This window comes from Gopherus flavomarginatus, chromosome 6, assembly GCF_025201925.1.
Source record: "Gopherus flavomarginatus isolate rGopFla2 chromosome 6, rGopFla2.mat.asm, whole genome shotgun sequence".
Lineage (NCBI taxonomy): Eukaryota > Metazoa > Chordata > Testudines > Testudinidae > Gopherus > Gopherus flavomarginatus.
The window spans coordinates 29,963,711-29,980,749 of NC_066622.1; the positions used below are offsets into that span (position 1 = coordinate 29,963,711).

Sequence of the window (17,039 nt, forward strand, 5' to 3'; positions counted from 1 at the left end):
TGTTTACCTGGCCTCAGCTTTCCCTTCCCCAGCTCTAGGAGGTCATGTAAATGACCTGGCTAGCAGAGCTCTGGCCAGGCAAGCACCAAGGCTGGACTATATAGCTGCTTTCCCCAGGGGGCAAGCCCCAGGCTGCAGCTGGCAAGGTTGGTTACTGCAAAAGGGTGGGGGCCTCTCCCCAGGGAAAGAATGCCCACAGCTGCTTCAGTACCATATCTGCCCAAGTGCCAGCCCAGTACCCGACAGCAAGACCTATCCACCCCTCCTTGCTCTGTTCTCAACTCGTGAGGGAGCTACTAGCAGTTCCCTCTCCCAGGGACACAGCAAAGACCCGCATGCTTGCTGGGAATTGGGGGAGGGCAGCACCCTTTTCCTTGAGCAGCTTTAGAGACACTCCCAGCTGCCGAGCAAGGCAGTCCCAAAACTTCCCTCCCCACTGTCAAGGTGATAGGACAGTAGGAAGCCCAGTTCCCCTGCCATCCCTCCCTGTGCCCAAAAGCACCTGTCTAACCAGAGCAGAATCCCACTCCTGTGCCAGAGCTGTGCTGTGCCCACTGCTCTGCAGTGTGTGCGCCAGGGTCACAGGCACTGCCATGCCACGCTGCTGGGACCAACAGCAGGAAGCAAAGGGCAGGCATCAGGGCAGAAAGGAGCTGGAGTTTGGATCCCACCTACCCAGGCACTACAGAGAAGGCCAGGGGTGAAGAATGCCAGCTGAAGGGGCCCATGGTTTGGAACACTCTAGGGTGAAACAAGAACTGGTTTCCCAGCAGGGGCAAGGGCACAGATCACCTGTGCTGAGGCCAAGGAAAAAAGTCTCCCCTCTCAAATAGCCACAGCCAACACTACCCCAAGCTCCAGGACAGCTGGTGTCTGCTAAGGGGGCCAGCTGGGCCATCAGCCTGCAGCTGTGGCACAAAGGCTACAGCCTGATGTTTCTAGCTCCTTGCTTGTCTAGCAGGACTCCTGGATTCTATCCTCACCCTGGCCCATGGTCACACAGAGCAATGGCAAGTTACTGCCTGCTGCACAGGGATGACTGGCAAGCACTCTGAGATGGCTAGGCAGCAGTGCTGCTTCATATGCAGCTGCCCCAAGACACTACAGTAGGGGCTGCAGCCCTGGGGTGAGGGCAGTGACCCAGCTCACAGCAGTTTTACTACAACAGAGGAGGGCCTGCCAGGGAAGATCACTCCGCACAGCTCTACAAAGCAACTATCCCTTTGCTCACACCGGCTTTTTACAATAGACCTGGAAATCTCACCTGCCTGGCAGAGCCACACACAAGAGCCAGCAGGGAACAGCAAGCAGAGTGCACAGAGATCACTGTACTCCAAGGCCTGGCACCCAAGCAACAGAAGTTTTACATTCGAGTCTCCACAGCGTGGCTTATTGCCTGAGAAGCAAGATTCCCAGGAGCCCACCTTGCATGGCCCCCTTGTCTCCACTTGCCCCACAGCATTTGGCCGAAGATGGGAAGGTGCAGTGGTTGATGAGGATCATGAGACAGCAAAGGGAGGAGGCAGTACTCGCCTCTTAGAGACAAGATCCAATGGGCCAGACTGAGAACCCAGGCAGGGGCATTGCCCCAACACCCAGGATTTTATTTACAAAAAAACCACACAACAGTTGGAGGGGACTAAGCAGCAGGGGGCACCAGCAAGTGTGGCTCTCCCCACAGCACAGGGACAGGAACAAGTTAAAAACAGAAGGGATGCAAACCAAGGGGATGGGGCTAGAATTTGAACTCTTTGTACTTCTTGCCGCCCCCACGTGTGTCTTGGGGCTGTGCTTTCCGCTTCTTCTGCTGCAGGGGGAAGAGAGAGAGAGAGAGAAAAGTTCATCCAGCAAAAAAGAGACTCATGACCTCCTCCCTGGCCCAGTTTCTTCCCCGACCCTGAAGCTGGACAGGAGCTCTGGCACCCCCTGGAGGGGACAGGCTCTGTATCTCATTCACTGACCGCGAGCCAATCCAATCCCCCTACCCCTGTGGGGCCAGATGGGGCTGAACCCTCTATGGGGAGCCAGCTCCTATGTCCCACTCCAGGCCCCTTCCCCCAGCCCTGCCCCCCCCTCCTACCTTCTGCTTAGCTGCGTGCTCAGCCACCATGTCACTGAAGTCCTCCTTCTCCACCTGGGCCTGCTGCTCCCGCACGTGCTCTTCGTACTTCTGCGTCATGGCCATCGGATCAAGCTCCAACTCCTCAGGAGCCAGCGCCACCTCCACTCCCTGGATCTCTGGCACCGGCCCCTTCCGGCTCATCACCTGCAGGTGAGGAGAAGGGTGAGATGCCAGCACTATGCATGGGAGGGGGGAGCCCTTGCCCCCAGGGAACAGCAGCCAGGGGCCACACTAGCCTGGTTTCTCTTATTGGGGGGACAATCTCCCCCAGGTGGAGCATTCAGAGCTCTCACCTCAAATGCCCAGGGTTCCCACAGAAACACCCAGACCCTGCTTGGCTTCCAGCCACCATGAGACCCTGTGGGCAGAGAGAGTCCCACAGGCTAACTGCAGTGGGGAAGGCCAGGGCCTTGTACTTGAGCTGGACTTGGGCGGTCTCATTGAATTACACAGTTCTAGCCTGGCCCTTCAGCAGCCAAGGGCCACCTTCTGCCCTCCATGCTGCTCAGCCCCTTTCCATAGCCCATCCAGCTGAGTCCTGCCCCTCTCCCTGCACCATGGCTTTCCAGCTCTCTACTCCAATGCTGCCCACTCCTCAAGCCCCACTGCCCTCAGTACCCGACTCCCCTTCCCAGCTGGCCCACTCCCTGCTCCAGATCACTAGTGAACACAGACCAGTGTTCATGCCAAGGACAAGCAGCCCCACCCCACCCCTCTCCCCTGCAAGGAAGCCTTGTCACCACAATTGCTCCAGGGACCCAGAGAGCATAGGTGGGTTCTGGCAGTCCAGGTCCCCATCCCACCAAGCCGTTGGTCGCTGGTTCAGGTCCCAGAGTTCACCTGGCTGGCTGCCCTAAGTCACTCACCGTGGACATGTCATAGATGTGAGTGGAACCCATCATGGCACCCCCAACCGTGGCGGTTCGCTTCTCTGGCAGCACCGTGAAGAGCTGGGGTGTCTCGCTGCTGTGGGTAAGGGGGGCAGACACAGGATCAGCACAAAGGGGACAGAGATGCAGCTACCTCTGCTGGATAGCAGATTGGGATAGGAAGTGGAGAAGAGAGTGTCTGGCCCTAATGAAACAGCAGGTGGGATTTGGGAAGCAGAATGGGAACAGCAGGGCTGAGACTGGGCCAAGAGAGCCCCAACTGGGAAGGTAAGTGACCGAGAGCCTCCAAAACAACAGCATCACCAGCATCATGCCCTGGCTCATGCTAGGCTCTGCAGCCCTCACCGAGCCCCACCCCCCTCCCTAATGCCAGTACAGCACATGGGGGCATTAGAGCCACACTACGGTGCCCCCTAGGGTTCCATGGGATTCTCTCGAGTCCTGCTCCTCGCGCTGTCTCTGGGGGAGCAGAGTGGCACAAGCAAGGCAGAGGCCTGACTTACCCATCCATGGCCTCCTCTATCTTCTTCTTCCTCAGCTCAATGAGCTCAGGAGTCTCCATGCCGGCAGGGACAGAGGAGAAGCCACCTGGCGTGATCAGGCCACTGGGGAAGAAGGGCAAATGGTTAGAGACAGCACCTAGGCCACATGGCCTGGCTGGAATGGAGGAGCCCCACATGGCCCTCACTGACCATGCCCCCACCTGCCACAACCCCACGCCAGCCCCAGCACCACCATAGCCCATGCCAGGGTAGCCCCCACCCCGATAGGCACCGACCTGTCAGCCGGGGTGATGAAGCCCGTCTCATCTGGCTTCTCCTCATCACTTTCCTCCTCCTCTTCCTCCTCTGAGGATTCCTCGTCTGATGGCTCCAGCTCTCCCCAGGGTGTCCGGTCAATTTCCTCCTCTTCTGCCTTGGTCTGAAATGAGGGGAGACGGGTTAGACGGAGGAAGATGTGAGGATGGGGCCTCTCCCCACTGGAGAGTTCTGCTCCGATTCAGCTGCCGAGCAGGGAGACAGGCTGGCTCAGAGGAGTAGGGAAATGGGCTTTCCTCCTCTAGGGGGCACCATTCCAGCCCCAGGACAAGTAGGAACAGGGGTTCAGTCTCCAATGTTCAGGGATCCAATATTTTCCCAAGCACCAGCCTTGCTATCCCCTCAGCTCTGCCTCAGGTCATCAGCCCCACGGAGGAGCAGTTCCAGGGGTCCTACTGACACTCAGCAGGGAGGTAATGGGTCAGTGCAGGTTGTGTATTCGTCTTGGTTCCCACCACCTGGAAGAGCCCCAGCCTGGTTAGCAGTACCAAAGAGGGAGAATGCCAGCCAGTGGGTGGCCCCTAGCTCACCCCATTGCGCCCAGAAAGTATAGGAATGGCATGTGACCACAATCCCCCAAGCAATGGCTATTCCCACCCCCACCCAGTCTCTCCAGGGCCGTGATCACTTGGATACCTACCTGGAATTCAGAAGCATTGGTCCCAAAGACGTCTCCATACAGGGGCTTCCCAGTCTCATCAACGGGAGGTTTCCCCCAGCCTCCAGCATGGTACCCAAACGAGCAGCCCTGGGACAAGAGGAAAGAGTTATTCAGGCTCCAGAGAACAGTGGAGTCCAATTGGTTAGAGCAGGGGGCGACTGGAAGCCAGGACTCCTGGGCTCTGGTCCTGGCCCAGCCACTGACTCTGGCTAAGTCACCTCCCATCTGTGGGCCTTAGCCTCACAGCTGGGAAGCTGTGCCAGTGCTCCTCTCACCCCTTGTGACTGTGCTGGTTTCTATGCAGAAGGGGTAGATTTCATTGCAGGATGGTTAATACAGGTCTGTGGATGGTGCGAGTGGGGCAGGAGGAAGACAAGCATATAACCACGTGGAGTGGGGAACACAGGAACAAGAAGCGGTGAGTGCTAGATGAAAGCGATCTGGGGGGGGGGGGGGGGGGGGGGGGGGGCAGGGGGACTCAGGAGTGGGAAGCAGGAAAGAGGCCAGTGCTCCAACCTGGTCTTTGCTAGGAAAAGGGGAGTCTCAGGGATAGTGTCACTCTGTATTGGCAGGCTGAGCCTCAGCTGCACTGCCCCGAGTTAAGAGTCCCCTTTTCCCCCAGTGAAAGAAAGGGCCAAATGGGGAGGGGCTTCTTGGACTAGGACCACTCCAACAGGCACCCTGGCACCAGTGACAGTGCCACTGGCCTCCCAGCCATTCGAGAGCCCTGCAGACACCCGAAGAGCACACGATGGGACGAGGGATCATTCCCCAGCGTCCCGCAGGACAGACTCAGCCACTCACCTCTGGGATGGGGGAATTGAGGCCTGGGATCTTCAGGTTAGGGTAGGAGGGAGGTGGGCCGTAGCGCTGCATGGCGATCAGCCACGGGGGTGGCACTTTGTGAGCATTCTGGAACCAGTAGAGACATGGTGTTAGCCAATGACAGACTTGCTTGCCCAGCCCTGGCTAACCAGCCCCCAGGACCATCAGCAAGGAAGTGACAGAGGGAGGGGACCGACAACCTCATCTCTCATTCACAAGCACCCGTCAGTCCCAACCTACAGCCTCCTACTACCTGCCTCCCCACCACCATAGCTCTGCCAGTGCCCTGCAATCCCACCCTAGAGCTGCTCTGCTGTTCTAGCCTCGAGGTGCCCAGCCATGCAGTGGCCATGACTAGCTGCCTCCCAAAGGCTGGCCGTAGGACCAGCAGGTGAGGGTCACACCAGCTACCCTCGTCTGACAGGCGGCTTCCAAGAGCACTTACTGGGCCAACGGGCATCCCCAAGGCAATGCGCAGCTCGTCTGACAGGTCCCCTGGCTTCTTCTCTTTCAGCCGCGTCTCAAACTCCTTGCCCTGGTGGAGAGGAGAGTCTTGGGGTCAGAGCAATCGCGAGGGGGTGCCCCAATGCTAGTGGGCTGATCACAGCCTAGCACCCAGCTGGGGAGAGGGTCCCAGCAACGAAAAACCCAGGTTGAGAGAGAGCCAGGCCAGGATAGGTTTTCCTTCCCAGCCCATAATCCCCAGCTGTCTGCCAGAGATGGAGACTGCCCTCCTGAGTCATGGGGCACACTCTGGACCTGGACCCCAGCCGGAGCCACTGCCCCATCTGAGGGGTTCCTGCAGGGACAGGGCTTCCCCGGGCCCCACACCCACCTCGTAGTAGAGGTCTCCATGGATGGTGAGCTTGGGCTTGGTCTGCCACTTGAAGAAGGCGTCATGCAGCTTCTGGTAGTCAATGTCGATCTTGCCCATCTTGGGGCGAACCTTCTCCCGCATCTTTGACTTCATGGTTTTCTGTTCCTCCTGTGGAGGTGGGAGAAAGGAGACTGTGAGCACACCTCAACCACGCCATGGGCCCTGCAGGGACAGACAGTGCCACCAAACAGCCTCCTGCCACCCCCTGCAGGGCCCAGGAGGTAAACCCCTCTCCAGGAGGCAGACCTGATCTACCAACAGGGTGGGGAACGGGGGTGGGAGGGGAGGTGCGTGCGTGGCATGGAAATATGGCAATGGATAACAGGACCAAATCTTGCAGTCATCCCAGGGAGGGTAATATAGCACCAGCCCCTCCAAGTCACCACACAACAACCCAGATCAGAGGAGGAGCTGAGGTAGGGACTGTTTACACAGGGACCCCTCGACTGGCACCAAGATGCAGCTACCTCTGGAGTGTGGTGCACATATGGGTACCTTTTCCTGCAACGCCTCTCGCATCTCCTGGATGCCCGTGCGCTTGATGAAGTCAGGCAGCTCAAAAGGCGGCTTCTCAATGCCCCGCTTGCCCTGCAAGTACTTGCGCTTGAAGCACCAGTGCCGGGGCACTGGCACAGAGTTGCGAGTGGCCTTGAGATGAACCAGCAGCTTGGGGTCCTGGGCTGTCACATCATGCATTTCCACCACGTCCGGGCGCGCCACAAGCTGGGGACAGGACAGCACAGGCTTAACCCTCCAAGTGCCAGAATTCACCACCCTCCCATCATCTCTACCCCAGGCCAACAGCTTAACCTTTAGAGCACCAGAACCTTCTCTCTTCCTTCCTCCCATTGCCAGCCAGCCAGCAGAGGCCGAAGGGTCCCAATGGGACCTGAGGCAAATTCATCCTGGGTGACCCCTTGCTGGTAGTGTTCCCTGTGAGAAAAACCACGGCCCAACACCCAGCTGGGTCAGTTGCACTCTTGCTGCCTAAGTAGTACCAACCCAACTGGCCAAGCTGGGCCCTAAGCCCAGAGGGCACCAACCCCAATGCAGAGTCCCCTGTACCCTGAACCAGGGGCTGAGAGGGGAGGGGCCGTTCAGTCCCATCCCTCTCTACAGCGTCTTGAGCAGGGCCAGCTCTGTTCCCCAGGGGGTGCCCCTTCAGAGAAGCTGTGACAGACACCCACATGGCACTGGGGGTGACCAACCATCTCACCTGCTTGAGCTCTGCCACCGTGAAACGATTCATGCGTCTCAGCTTCTTCTTGGACAGTTTTGGGGCCTCAGGTTTCTTCTCCTAGACCCAAGGAAGAAACACAATAGGCTCATCCAGACAGAGTCCCTCACAACATCACTTCCATCTGATCAGACCAATGGACCCAGTAAAGCCCCAACACACGCTAATAGTGGCCAGTGCAAGATGCAGATGAAAAATCTCCCACTCCCAATAAAGCACCTCCCTGCAGCACTAGCCCAGCTTTGTAGCCTCGGGACCACAGCACCAACTGGGGTCAGTGCAGATGCCAACCTAACTGATCCCTAGCAATACCTGCCCCCGCCCCCAAGTCTCTCCTGCGCTCTAGACATGGTGGTGGCAGGGAGTTCCACTGGCTAGCTGCCTGGCCCTGCCCCCAGCCCACCTGTTCATCATCAGAACTGTCATCGTCGCTGCCCTTCCGGTCCTCCTCGAAGCCCTTCTTCTTGGGTGCGGCTGCACTCTCTGGCTTGTCTGCCTTGTCGGGCTCCTTCTCTTTATCTTTCTTTACATCATCCGTCAGCTGTGGGGGTAAGGGAGGGTGAGAAGGTGCAGAGGCCAGAGACTCCATCCCCGGGGGGGGGATTTAAGCAGGAGCACATGAGCCTGAGCAATTGTTCCCCAAGGAGCAGCTGGGAGCCCCACAGCGGGGGAGGCACAAGACTCGGGGGACAGAGTGAAGGATGCTCCTTTCCCATCTCCTCAGAGGAGCTAACAGAACCCCAAAGAGAACAGATGGGGGATACAGGCCATGTGGGGGTGCTGCTGCCCCAGGGAATGAAGATCTACAAGCCAAGCCCTTAAGTAAGAGGAGGGACTTCTGAATTATGGAGGGGAAGTTCCCTCTCCTCTCAGCACCATCCAGGGGTCAGCCAACTCAGCAGCAGGCACGAGAACCCAGCCTGTGCCCCCTCTCAGGCTGCAGGGAACATGAGCTGGAGGGCAGACGCTGATCTGTATCCTGATGAGGCGGGAAGCACTGACCCCAGAGCCATGGCGGATGGAGCTTGCAACTACTTCTCCTGCCCCATTGCGAACAGATCATCACAGGATTTGGGGCTCAGTGCAGCCCGAAGCCTCCCCATGCCCCACTCAAGAGAAGGGTCTCAAAGAGCTAGGGCTAGAACTCAGAAGTCCTGACTTCCAGCCCCACTCTTCTAACCACTAGACCCCACTGCCCTCCCAGGAGTCCTGGCACCCTTCTATGCTCTAACCACTAGACCCCACTCCTCAGCCAGATGCCAGCACTTTAACCACTAGAGGCTCCTTTAGCTGTGTAGCGCCAAAACCCCAGGGCTGCACCCTGAGCCTGGCTCACCTTGAAGGCATCGAAGATCCTCTTGAAGAAGATGAAGTTGGGGTCATAAATCTCCGGCTCCTCAGTGACGTACTCAATCTCCACCACTGACTCAGTGTCTTTGGTCTCAGTGCGCTGAGACTCCTTTTCCCCTTTGCCCTCTGTGCCCTGTGCTGCCACACGTGCCTTCTTCTTCTTCTTCCGGTTACGGCGCTTACGGTTCCTCTGCCGAGAGAAGTGTGTTAATAACTATAGGGCCCTCCGCTGGTGCTCAGATGCAGACACCTCTGGGGTAGAGCGAGGGGGAGGGGCTGTTTATACAGAGAACCCTCCCCAGCGCTGAGACGCAGGTCACACTCCATCCTGTAAGTGGCAGCTCTTCCACCGCACATGACAGAGCTGCACCATATATGGCAGACTTGAAGAAGAATTCTGGAGGAGGAACTTGATGACAGCACGAAATGATCCTGACAGTCATCTTGCAGGATGCTGGGCTCAGCACAGCAGCTCATGAGACTTGCCACACATGGCCAGGGCCTCAGCTTTATGTGGCAGTTCCCAGCTGCTGTGAAATGTTTCCAGTCTAGAGCCCCCTGAATGTAAAAGGAAAGATCTCCCACCTCCTTTCACTCCTAGCATCCCTGTTGCAGGGAGGTTCTTGTGAGTTTCACATGCAACTCAGAGTCAATTTCACTCCCATCCCTCCCCACGCTGGCAGCCAGGGAAGATTCAAACACCCTAATTGGAAACATGGTTCATGGGAATCTATTACAGTCCAAGGCAATGTTTTCAGCCTCAACATCAAGGCCTGTGCTCAGCTGATGCAGTCACTTTAAATCTACCTGTCACTAGCCAGGCTGAGGTTAGACACGGGGGAAGTGCCCATCTCAGCTTCTAACAGAGCTCTCTGCTCCTGAAGGTAGACAAGCCTCATTCAATGGAAGGGAAAACCAAAGCAGAGAGAAATGAAGGGGTTGACCAGTCCTTACACAGCAAGCCAACAGACTGGGAATAGAACCCAGGAGTCCAGGCTCCCAGGACCCCCTGCTCTCCTCCCAGAAGTGAGGAGAGAACCCAGGAGTCTTGGCTCCCAACTTCCCCTCTCTAAGCCACTTGATGAGCTGGGGACTAATTCGTGGCACACAGCCTGCTCACCTCTTTCTTTGACAGAGCCATGTCCTCCTCGGTCTCTGAAGCAGACATGCTGATCAGTGCCTTCAAATCTGTCTCCATATCATCATCTACTGAAATACAGGGAGAATCAGCAAGGGATGGAGGGAGTGGGAGGGAGAGGGGGTGTCAGATGCATTGCAGCAAGCTTTGGGGGAAGAGAAGGAGGGGACAGCCCTGCCAATCCCTCAGAACTGCACGCTGGGAGCAGGAGTGACCAGCCACATTACAAGGGAGGCCACTTCTCCTGCACCCCCCATAGACACATGCCAACCAGCCCCCATTTGTCCCAGTGCAAGAGTTGGCTTAGTGGGGGGTTGCAGCATATAGAAGAAACACAACCCAAGCAGGTTAGTTGCCTCTGCTTTGTGAGGAGCATTACCAAGGAACAGGAGATGGGTTCCCTACGAGATGCCTGCCAATCCTGTCTTCTGGGGTACGGACACTGCAAAGGGAGGTTAACTGGGGTGTGCCTAGAAGGAAGGATTCCCCCTGCCTTCAGACAGCACCCAGCTCTTGGGCAAGTTCCAAAGCAGTCAACAATGCCAGGGCAAAACCAAAAAGCAGGGCAGGGGAAGCAAGAGGATTTAGAATGATGGGGCACAGATCACTGGCATGCAGTTCCCAGCTCTAACTTCTAGGCTGCACTCCCACATGAGCCAGAAGTAGAATCCAGGAGCCCTGACTCCCAGTCACCCACCAGCTGTAACACACTGGACTCTCCTCCCCACCCAGAGCTGGGGATAAAACCCAGGTGTCCATCCTGACCCTCCAGAACTCCTGCCCTTGCTCCCTACAGCACCTCCTGCTGGGAGAGGTCAGGGCTCCACCTGCAGCCAGGGCTCCTGCCCCAAACCACACGAACAGAATGGAAGGAGCCTGTTACCTGTGGTGCCAGGCACGGTTATGAGCTCCTCCTGCCGGATCTCCTTGAGTTGCAGAATCTTCTCCAGAGCCTGAGGGATCTTGGGGCCAATGGTGGAATCGTCTGTCTACAAACAGAGACGATCACTAAACAGGGGGACGTTCCACAACAGGACCCACAGGCTGGCTTGGACAGGAACAACCCAGGAGTCCTGGCTCCTAGCACCCCACCCAGACCCCATTCCCCTCCCAGAGTCAGGTATAGAACCCACCCTGTGGAGGGGGGGATAGGAATTCTCCTCTGTACCTCCACCACATCTCAGAAAGCTGCCCCACCTGCAACAGGCCACCCTCCAGCCACCACTTTCTGCATGCTTACCTCTCGGCCTTCTTCCCCAGGAGGCGGCGGCGGCCCTCGCGGCCTTGGGCCAGGGGCACCAATAGGAACTCCGGGCAGCGGCGGTCCCACAGGGGCACTACCTAGATGGGCAGGAGAGACACACACAAAGAGGTGAGTCCCCATAAGGAATGGATCTGAAGTAACCAGCTCCCTGTTGCTTCCTGACCCCCTACTTCCAAAGTAGAGGCAGCAGCCAGAGGTTGGATCAGAGCCAGAGCCTGCTAGAGGCGAAAGACACCTGATTCCATACCCCAGTTGGGGAAATAATCTCACCTCGTGGCACCATTGGGGGCCTTGGTCCTATGGGTCTGACAGGCCCCACATCCAGAGGAGGTCTGGGCACCGGGGGGGCCAGCTTGGCCATCTCTTTCTGTCGCTCCTGTTCCAGTAAGACTGCAGCCTGAGAAAAGGAGAACACATGGAGAGGTCAGTGTTGGGTGGGAGCTGAAGATCAGCAGCCCTGCTCGCAACCCAGCCTTCCCCACAGGATGTTTGTGCGGGATGGGATGGAAGAGGCAACACCCCTGCCATGCAGGAGTGTTCGATGCTCACTCCATAATCATGGAGAGGGATGCCAGGAGACATGAGGCCATGAGCCCTCTAGTGGTGGAGATATCAGGCCAGATAGGCCCACTGGTGACAGAGGGGGCAGATTCTGGACTCGAAGGGCCCACGGGAGCTAGAGATTTGTGGGGAGAGAGCAGAATCGTGGCTGGGGGGGTGGTGCTGCATAGGGACACTGGCACTGAAGGTTATTGGGGGAGACTGTAGGCCAGGGGTGGGCAAACTTTTTGGCCTAAGGGCCACATCAGGGTTGCGCAACTGTATGTAGCACAGGGTAGGGAAGGCTGTGCCTCCCCAAACAGCCTGGCCCCCACCCCCTATCCACCCCCCTCAGAACTCCCAACCCATCCAACCCCCCCCCGCTCCTTGTCCCCTGACCGCCCCCTCCCAGGACCCCCACCCCCAACCAACCCTCCTGCTCCCTGTCCCCTGACTGTCCCAACCCCTATCCACACCCCTGCACCTTGACAGCCCCCCTGGGACTCCCACCTCCTATCCAACCACCCTCTGCTCCTCATCCCGACTGCCCCCTCCTGGGACGACCCTCCCCTAACTGCACCCTGGGATCCCACCCCCTTATCCAACCTCCCCCCCCCCCCCGGCTCCCTGTGCCAAGTGCTCTCCTGACCCCTATCAACGCCCCCACCCTGACAGGTCCCCTGGGACTCCCACTCACAACCCTTCCTGTTCACCATTCCCTGAGCGCCCCTACAGAACCTCCACCCCATCCAACCATCCCCTCCTCCCTGACTGCCCCCAAGGACCCCCCGCCCCTTTACCCAACCCCCTCCCGCTCCCTGCCCCCTTATTACCAGCAGAAACTTGCAGCCGTGACAGCTGGCCAGAGCCATCTATGCTCCCCACGTCACCCAGCAGGAGCAGTGGGCCAGAGTGTGGCCAGCGTGGCTGTGGGGGAGGGGGGACAGTGGAGGAGGGGCTGGGGACTAGGCTCCCTGGCCAGGAGCTCAGGGACCAGGCAGGTGGCACCCATCCCCTGCCTGCTCAGGGCTTTGGGAAGGGCCAGCAATCGACGCAGCAATCTGGGAATGGGTCAGCAGGGTTGTGCGGATCTTGGTAGGAGGGCGGACAGGGAGCTGAATGGATCACAACATCTGTTCTCTGCCAGGACAGCAACTGGATCCAATTCAGTTCAATATCAGAGAGGAGAGAGCAGTGTCTCTTCTGCAACTTGATGGGGGAAGGAACCAGATCAGGCTCCTTCAGTCCCAGATGCGACATACAAACCTCACTGCTCTGCTACCTGGTCGGTTTCACCCACATGTCTTTCCCTATTTCCTGGCTATGGGCAGATAGAACAGATTGTACAAGCTAGAATTTAAAAGTGAACTTTCCTTCATCTAGCACTGAGAAACAGCTGCCTCCGAAGTGAGGCATGGGACTATATAAACAGGGATCCTTCATCTAGTGCTGAGATTTGGCCACCTCTGGGGTTCAGCACAGAGGCTGCTCAGCATTAGCACTTCATAGTGGTTTAGGGCAGGACGTGACAAATCCAATACACAACTCAAATTGCATTTGGGAAGGGGGGATTTGAGGAGGCCAAATGGCCAGGATCCCAGGATTAAAAAGCCCAGACTCTTGGCAAACCAAGTGTTTGAATGTTCATTGTATGTCATCTGGCAGATACCCCGCAGCACAGCGCTAACCACACTGGGGCATTCGGGTCAGCACTCACTGCCCGGGGAGAGGGCCCCTACAGATCCCTGCAGCATAGCACCGCCTCACATCACACCAGGGTCATCACTCACAGACAGAGGAGAGCACAAAGACTGAGCCCCTACAGCACAGCACCCCTTAGTGCCACCCTGGGGCCAGCACTGAGGGAGAGTACCTCTGCCTGCAGCACAGCCCTTACCTGCTTCGCCCTCTCTTCTTGCTGCATTAGCATGGCTGCCTGCTGCTGCGCCAGCTTCAAACGATCTTCCTCTGACAGAGCCGAGGGGTCCACGCTCTGCATGCGGAGGGGGGGCCCCATGCCTGGGGGTGGCGGAGGGGGCCCTACGCCCATGGGGAAGTTGAGGCTGATGCCAGGGGGAGGAGGAGGGGGTGGCGGGGGCTGCATGGGTGGCATCCCCATGGGGGGAGGGGGCAAAGGGATCCCAGGGAGCTGTGATTGAGAGAAAAGATGAGGAGGTAAGGACCAACCCAGAGTGTGCAGGATCACAAAGCAATTCATGGGTTATTTATACCAAGAGCCATCGCCCAGCACTGAGATGCTGTGCCCCACCGCAGAGGCAGCAGTAACAGCCCAAGAGCCACAAAGCAACGCTGAGCATGCTCAGCATAGGTAGAGGAGGCGGCTCGTGGATCTCAGACACAGTTGAAGGGACTTAGGAAGGTAGAACAGCACTGCTCTTCAGGATGCTGAGGTTAGCAATAGCTCCTGGCTGGAAGTACCAATGGATGTCAGTCACTCTGAGAAGCTGGACAGCCTCCTCCCAACTTAGGAGAGCTACAGCAGGCCAGTCAGCCCCTAGGGAAGCCCCTGTGACCTAGCCAGGCCAGGATTCCTCCTCCCCAACCCCCACCCCCTCACTTACCTGTCCAGGTATCGGGGGTGGGGTGGGCTTGTCACCATCATCTCCCCTAAGAGACGGCCTGCTCAGCACGATGCCAGTCTGCAGAGAGAGGACACAGTAAATGCGGCTGCAAAGCAGTTAAAAGCCTATGCACTGGGGAGCCTCTCTCTGAGACTCCCACTGGTTTGCGCTGGGTCAGGAGAGGAACTGCAGGTGCTAGGGAGGCCAATTTACCACCACGGCAAGGAATGACCTTAGTGTGGAGTTCTCCAAGCAAGATGGAGCCTGGGGGTGCTGCGCATACGCCCCCACAACACAATACCAGAGTCTCCATAGCCAAGACAGAAAGCAGGACAGGGATATTGATGCCCACAGGGCATGTGGCTCAGAGATGGGGATAGAAGTAAGGCCACCCCCAGCATTCCACGCACTAGCTTCCCCCCAGGCAGCACTATAATTGCCCTAATTACTATGAACACCAGAAGACATAGTGGGGTAGAGAAGTGAGGCCTCAGCAGAGCACTTGTCGTTATCCTTCTGCTGTTGAGCGGGCGGGCAGGCTAGTCAGACCCTGCTGTATTTTGGGACAGGAAGGAATACAGGAGCCCAGATGAAACCTCAATGACTCTCACTAGGACAGAGCTCCCTACTGGCATCCAAACAGCGCTGGCTATGTCCCTGGTGCCCCCACATCCCGCCTAACACAGCAGTAGCTCTCACATGTTCCAGTCTTAAGATTAAGATCACATGTTTCCTTCCACAGGTCACTGGCACCCAAGATGGGTCAATCAGAGGATGGTCACAACCCAGCTTACTGTTCACGCTGAGTGGTACCTCTTGTTATGTTAACATAGTATCTGAGCGCCTCCCAGCTGTTAATTTGTTTATCCTTACAGGTCCGGCAGCACTACTATCCCCATTATACAGATGCCAAACTGAGACCTAAAAAGGCTGGGTGACTCACGCAAGGTTTCCTGGGGGAGTCTGTGGCAGAGCAGGGACTAGAACCCAGGTCTCCTGAATCCCAGCTAGTGCCCTAACCACTACACCAGCCTTCATCTTCTAACACTGCTCATTTACTCTAACACCAGTGAATCCAGGCTTGTAATCTGCTGGCTCCTAGTCACAAGGCTGTTGAGTCTGGTTACTGCTCACACTGTGTAGCTGGCAAGGTGTGCATGTGGCTCTAGGGGCAATAAATGTGGGAGCCCCTTACTGCGTGCTCTATCATACGTGCTGGAGGTGTGACACTACAATACATGCCAGGCAGTAAAGTTTCCCACTGCAGGTTGGCGGCTCCAGGTTCAGGCCTCTGTACAGATCCCTTTTATATAGAGAAATTGGGATGTGGGTGGCAGGCAGGAGTGAAAGTAACTTAAGGGACTTAACAGTACTCAGGGCGGTCAGCAGCAATTTAAATGGCCGGGGCTCCCGGCCAGCACTGCCACTACCACTGCAGCAACCGGAGCCTCAGGCCCTTTAAATCATCGCCAGAGCCCTGGGGTAGTGGCAGCGACTTAAAGGGCCCAGGGCTCCAGCCGCACAGTAGCAGCAGCCAGGAGCCCTGGGCCCTTTAAATTGCCAGGCCCCAGGGAAGCTGCCCCTTTTGGCTCCCCTCACCAGCAGCCCTGCCGGTACGGTCAGCTGTGTACCGGCTCTTACCGGTATGCAGTGGCGGCCTGTACCAGCTTACTTTCACCACTGGTGTCAGGGCCCTGGGGAGGCTGTTTCTGATAGCAGAGCAAGTCCCTTGCCTCATGTGAGCAGTGTGTGCGGGCACGGAGAGAGGTTATTCCTCACCTGCAGCGTGTACGTCTGCAGCCTCTCCACCAGCTCCTCACGGCTGCCTGGAAAACACACATGAAGGGTCAGAGCCCACAAGCCAAAACCGAGCCTGAGCCACCACCAGCTGCCTTTCCCCACCCAGGGGCTCCCGTCCGCCCCCAAACCTACCCCACGCCTCTGGGCTGCCTGCGAATGGCAGCTAGGGCCCGTGGGCCGGAACAGTCCCTACCCCCCGCTACAGCCCCAAGCACGCCCGCCGCCCACGGGCCCCAGGCACCCCCTGGCGGGCGCCACCCCACTCTATCCCCCCAGCAGCTGTGGGGTCCCCCTCCTCCAGCGGGGCTCGCCGCCACCCCCACATGGGCCCCGGAAGCCCCTGGAGGGAGCCGCCCCCCCAACTCCCCACGGCCGGGCTCCACCTTGCACCGGGGCTCCGATCTCGGCCAGCTTCGCTTGCAGCTCGGCGGGCGCCCATGCCCCGTAGGCCGGCAGCGGCAGCTCCCCCTTCGGCGGCTCAGGGTGCTCGGTCGCCATCTTCCCGCCCGGTCCGACCCTGAACAGCCGCCGTAGGCGCCGCACCTACGTCACCACGCAGGCACGCGGCGGGCGCCCCACAGCTAAACAGAAGCGCTACCTTCGAGTAATGAGTGCCTCGGCTGCGCATGCAGCGTGATGACATCAATACGCACAACCAATGAGGGAGGAAGGTTCCTCACGCGCTGCCTTCTGGGTATTGTAGTCCTGGAAACGTCCCCAGTAGGGCACGTAAGAGCGCATGTAATGAAGCGACCAGTAAGGAAACCAGTTACCGCGCTTTCCACTGGGAGTTGTAGTTCTGAGGTATATAGGAGCTGACCTCCCCCCTTAGCTTTGCATTCTGGGAATTGTAGTTCTGAAGAGTTGGCGAGGCCAGCTTGGAACTGGTCCAGGCTTAAGGACGAAGCCTGTGTATTAGGAGATGTAACATCCAG

General features: G+C 57.8%; 1 protein-coding gene across 2 annotated transcripts; it reads right to left on the minus strand.

Moving 5' to 3' along the window:
- Positions 1–1,587: 1,587 nt before the first annotated feature.
- Positions 1,588–16,697, minus strand: SF3B2 (splicing factor 3b subunit 2). 2 transcript variants are annotated; one of them, XM_050959182.1, is made up of 21 exons: positions 16,488–16,697; positions 16,084–16,130; positions 14,305–14,382; positions 13,620–13,871; positions 11,453–11,579; positions 11,159–11,259; positions 10,802–10,907; positions 9,901–9,989; positions 8,767–8,970; positions 7,834–7,971; positions 7,410–7,490; positions 6,689–6,916; positions 6,152–6,301; positions 5,762–5,851; positions 5,296–5,403; positions 4,471–4,578; positions 3,791–3,933; positions 3,516–3,617; positions 2,989–3,088; positions 2,081–2,266; positions 1,588–1,807 (listed from the first exon to the last, which is right to left on the minus strand). In XM_050959182.1, exons 1-21 carry the CDS (start codon positions 16,600–16,602, stop codon positions 1,736–1,738), a joined length of 2,625 nt encoding a protein of 874 aa, XP_050815139.1. In that variant the 5' UTR covers positions 16,603–16,697; the 3' UTR covers positions 1,588–1,735. The 2 variants fall into 2 exon arrangements, with proteins under 2 accessions (XP_050815139.1, XP_050815141.1); XM_050959184.1 differs by having other exon boundaries at positions 9,901–9,986; positions 16,488–16,696.
- Between the last annotated feature and the right edge of the window lie 342 nt (positions 16,698–17,039).

What these genes read in the sequence shown, in the direction of transcription:
- SF3B2 (XM_050959182.1), bottom strand. Translation starts at nt 16,602, where the DNA reads ATGGCGACCGAGCACCCTGAGCCGCCGAAGGGGGAGCTGCCGCTGCCG. An exon ending in CACCCCCGATACCTGGACAG is followed by an intron (nt 13,872 to 14,304) that starts GTAAGTGAGGGG and finishes TCTCAATCACAG; the next exon opens with CTCCCTGGGATCCCTTTGCC. An exon ending in AAGAAGAGAGGGCGAAGCAG is followed by an intron (nt 11,580 to 13,619) that starts GTAAGGGCTGTG and finishes TCCTTTTCTCAG; the next exon opens with GCTGCAGTCTTACTGGAACA.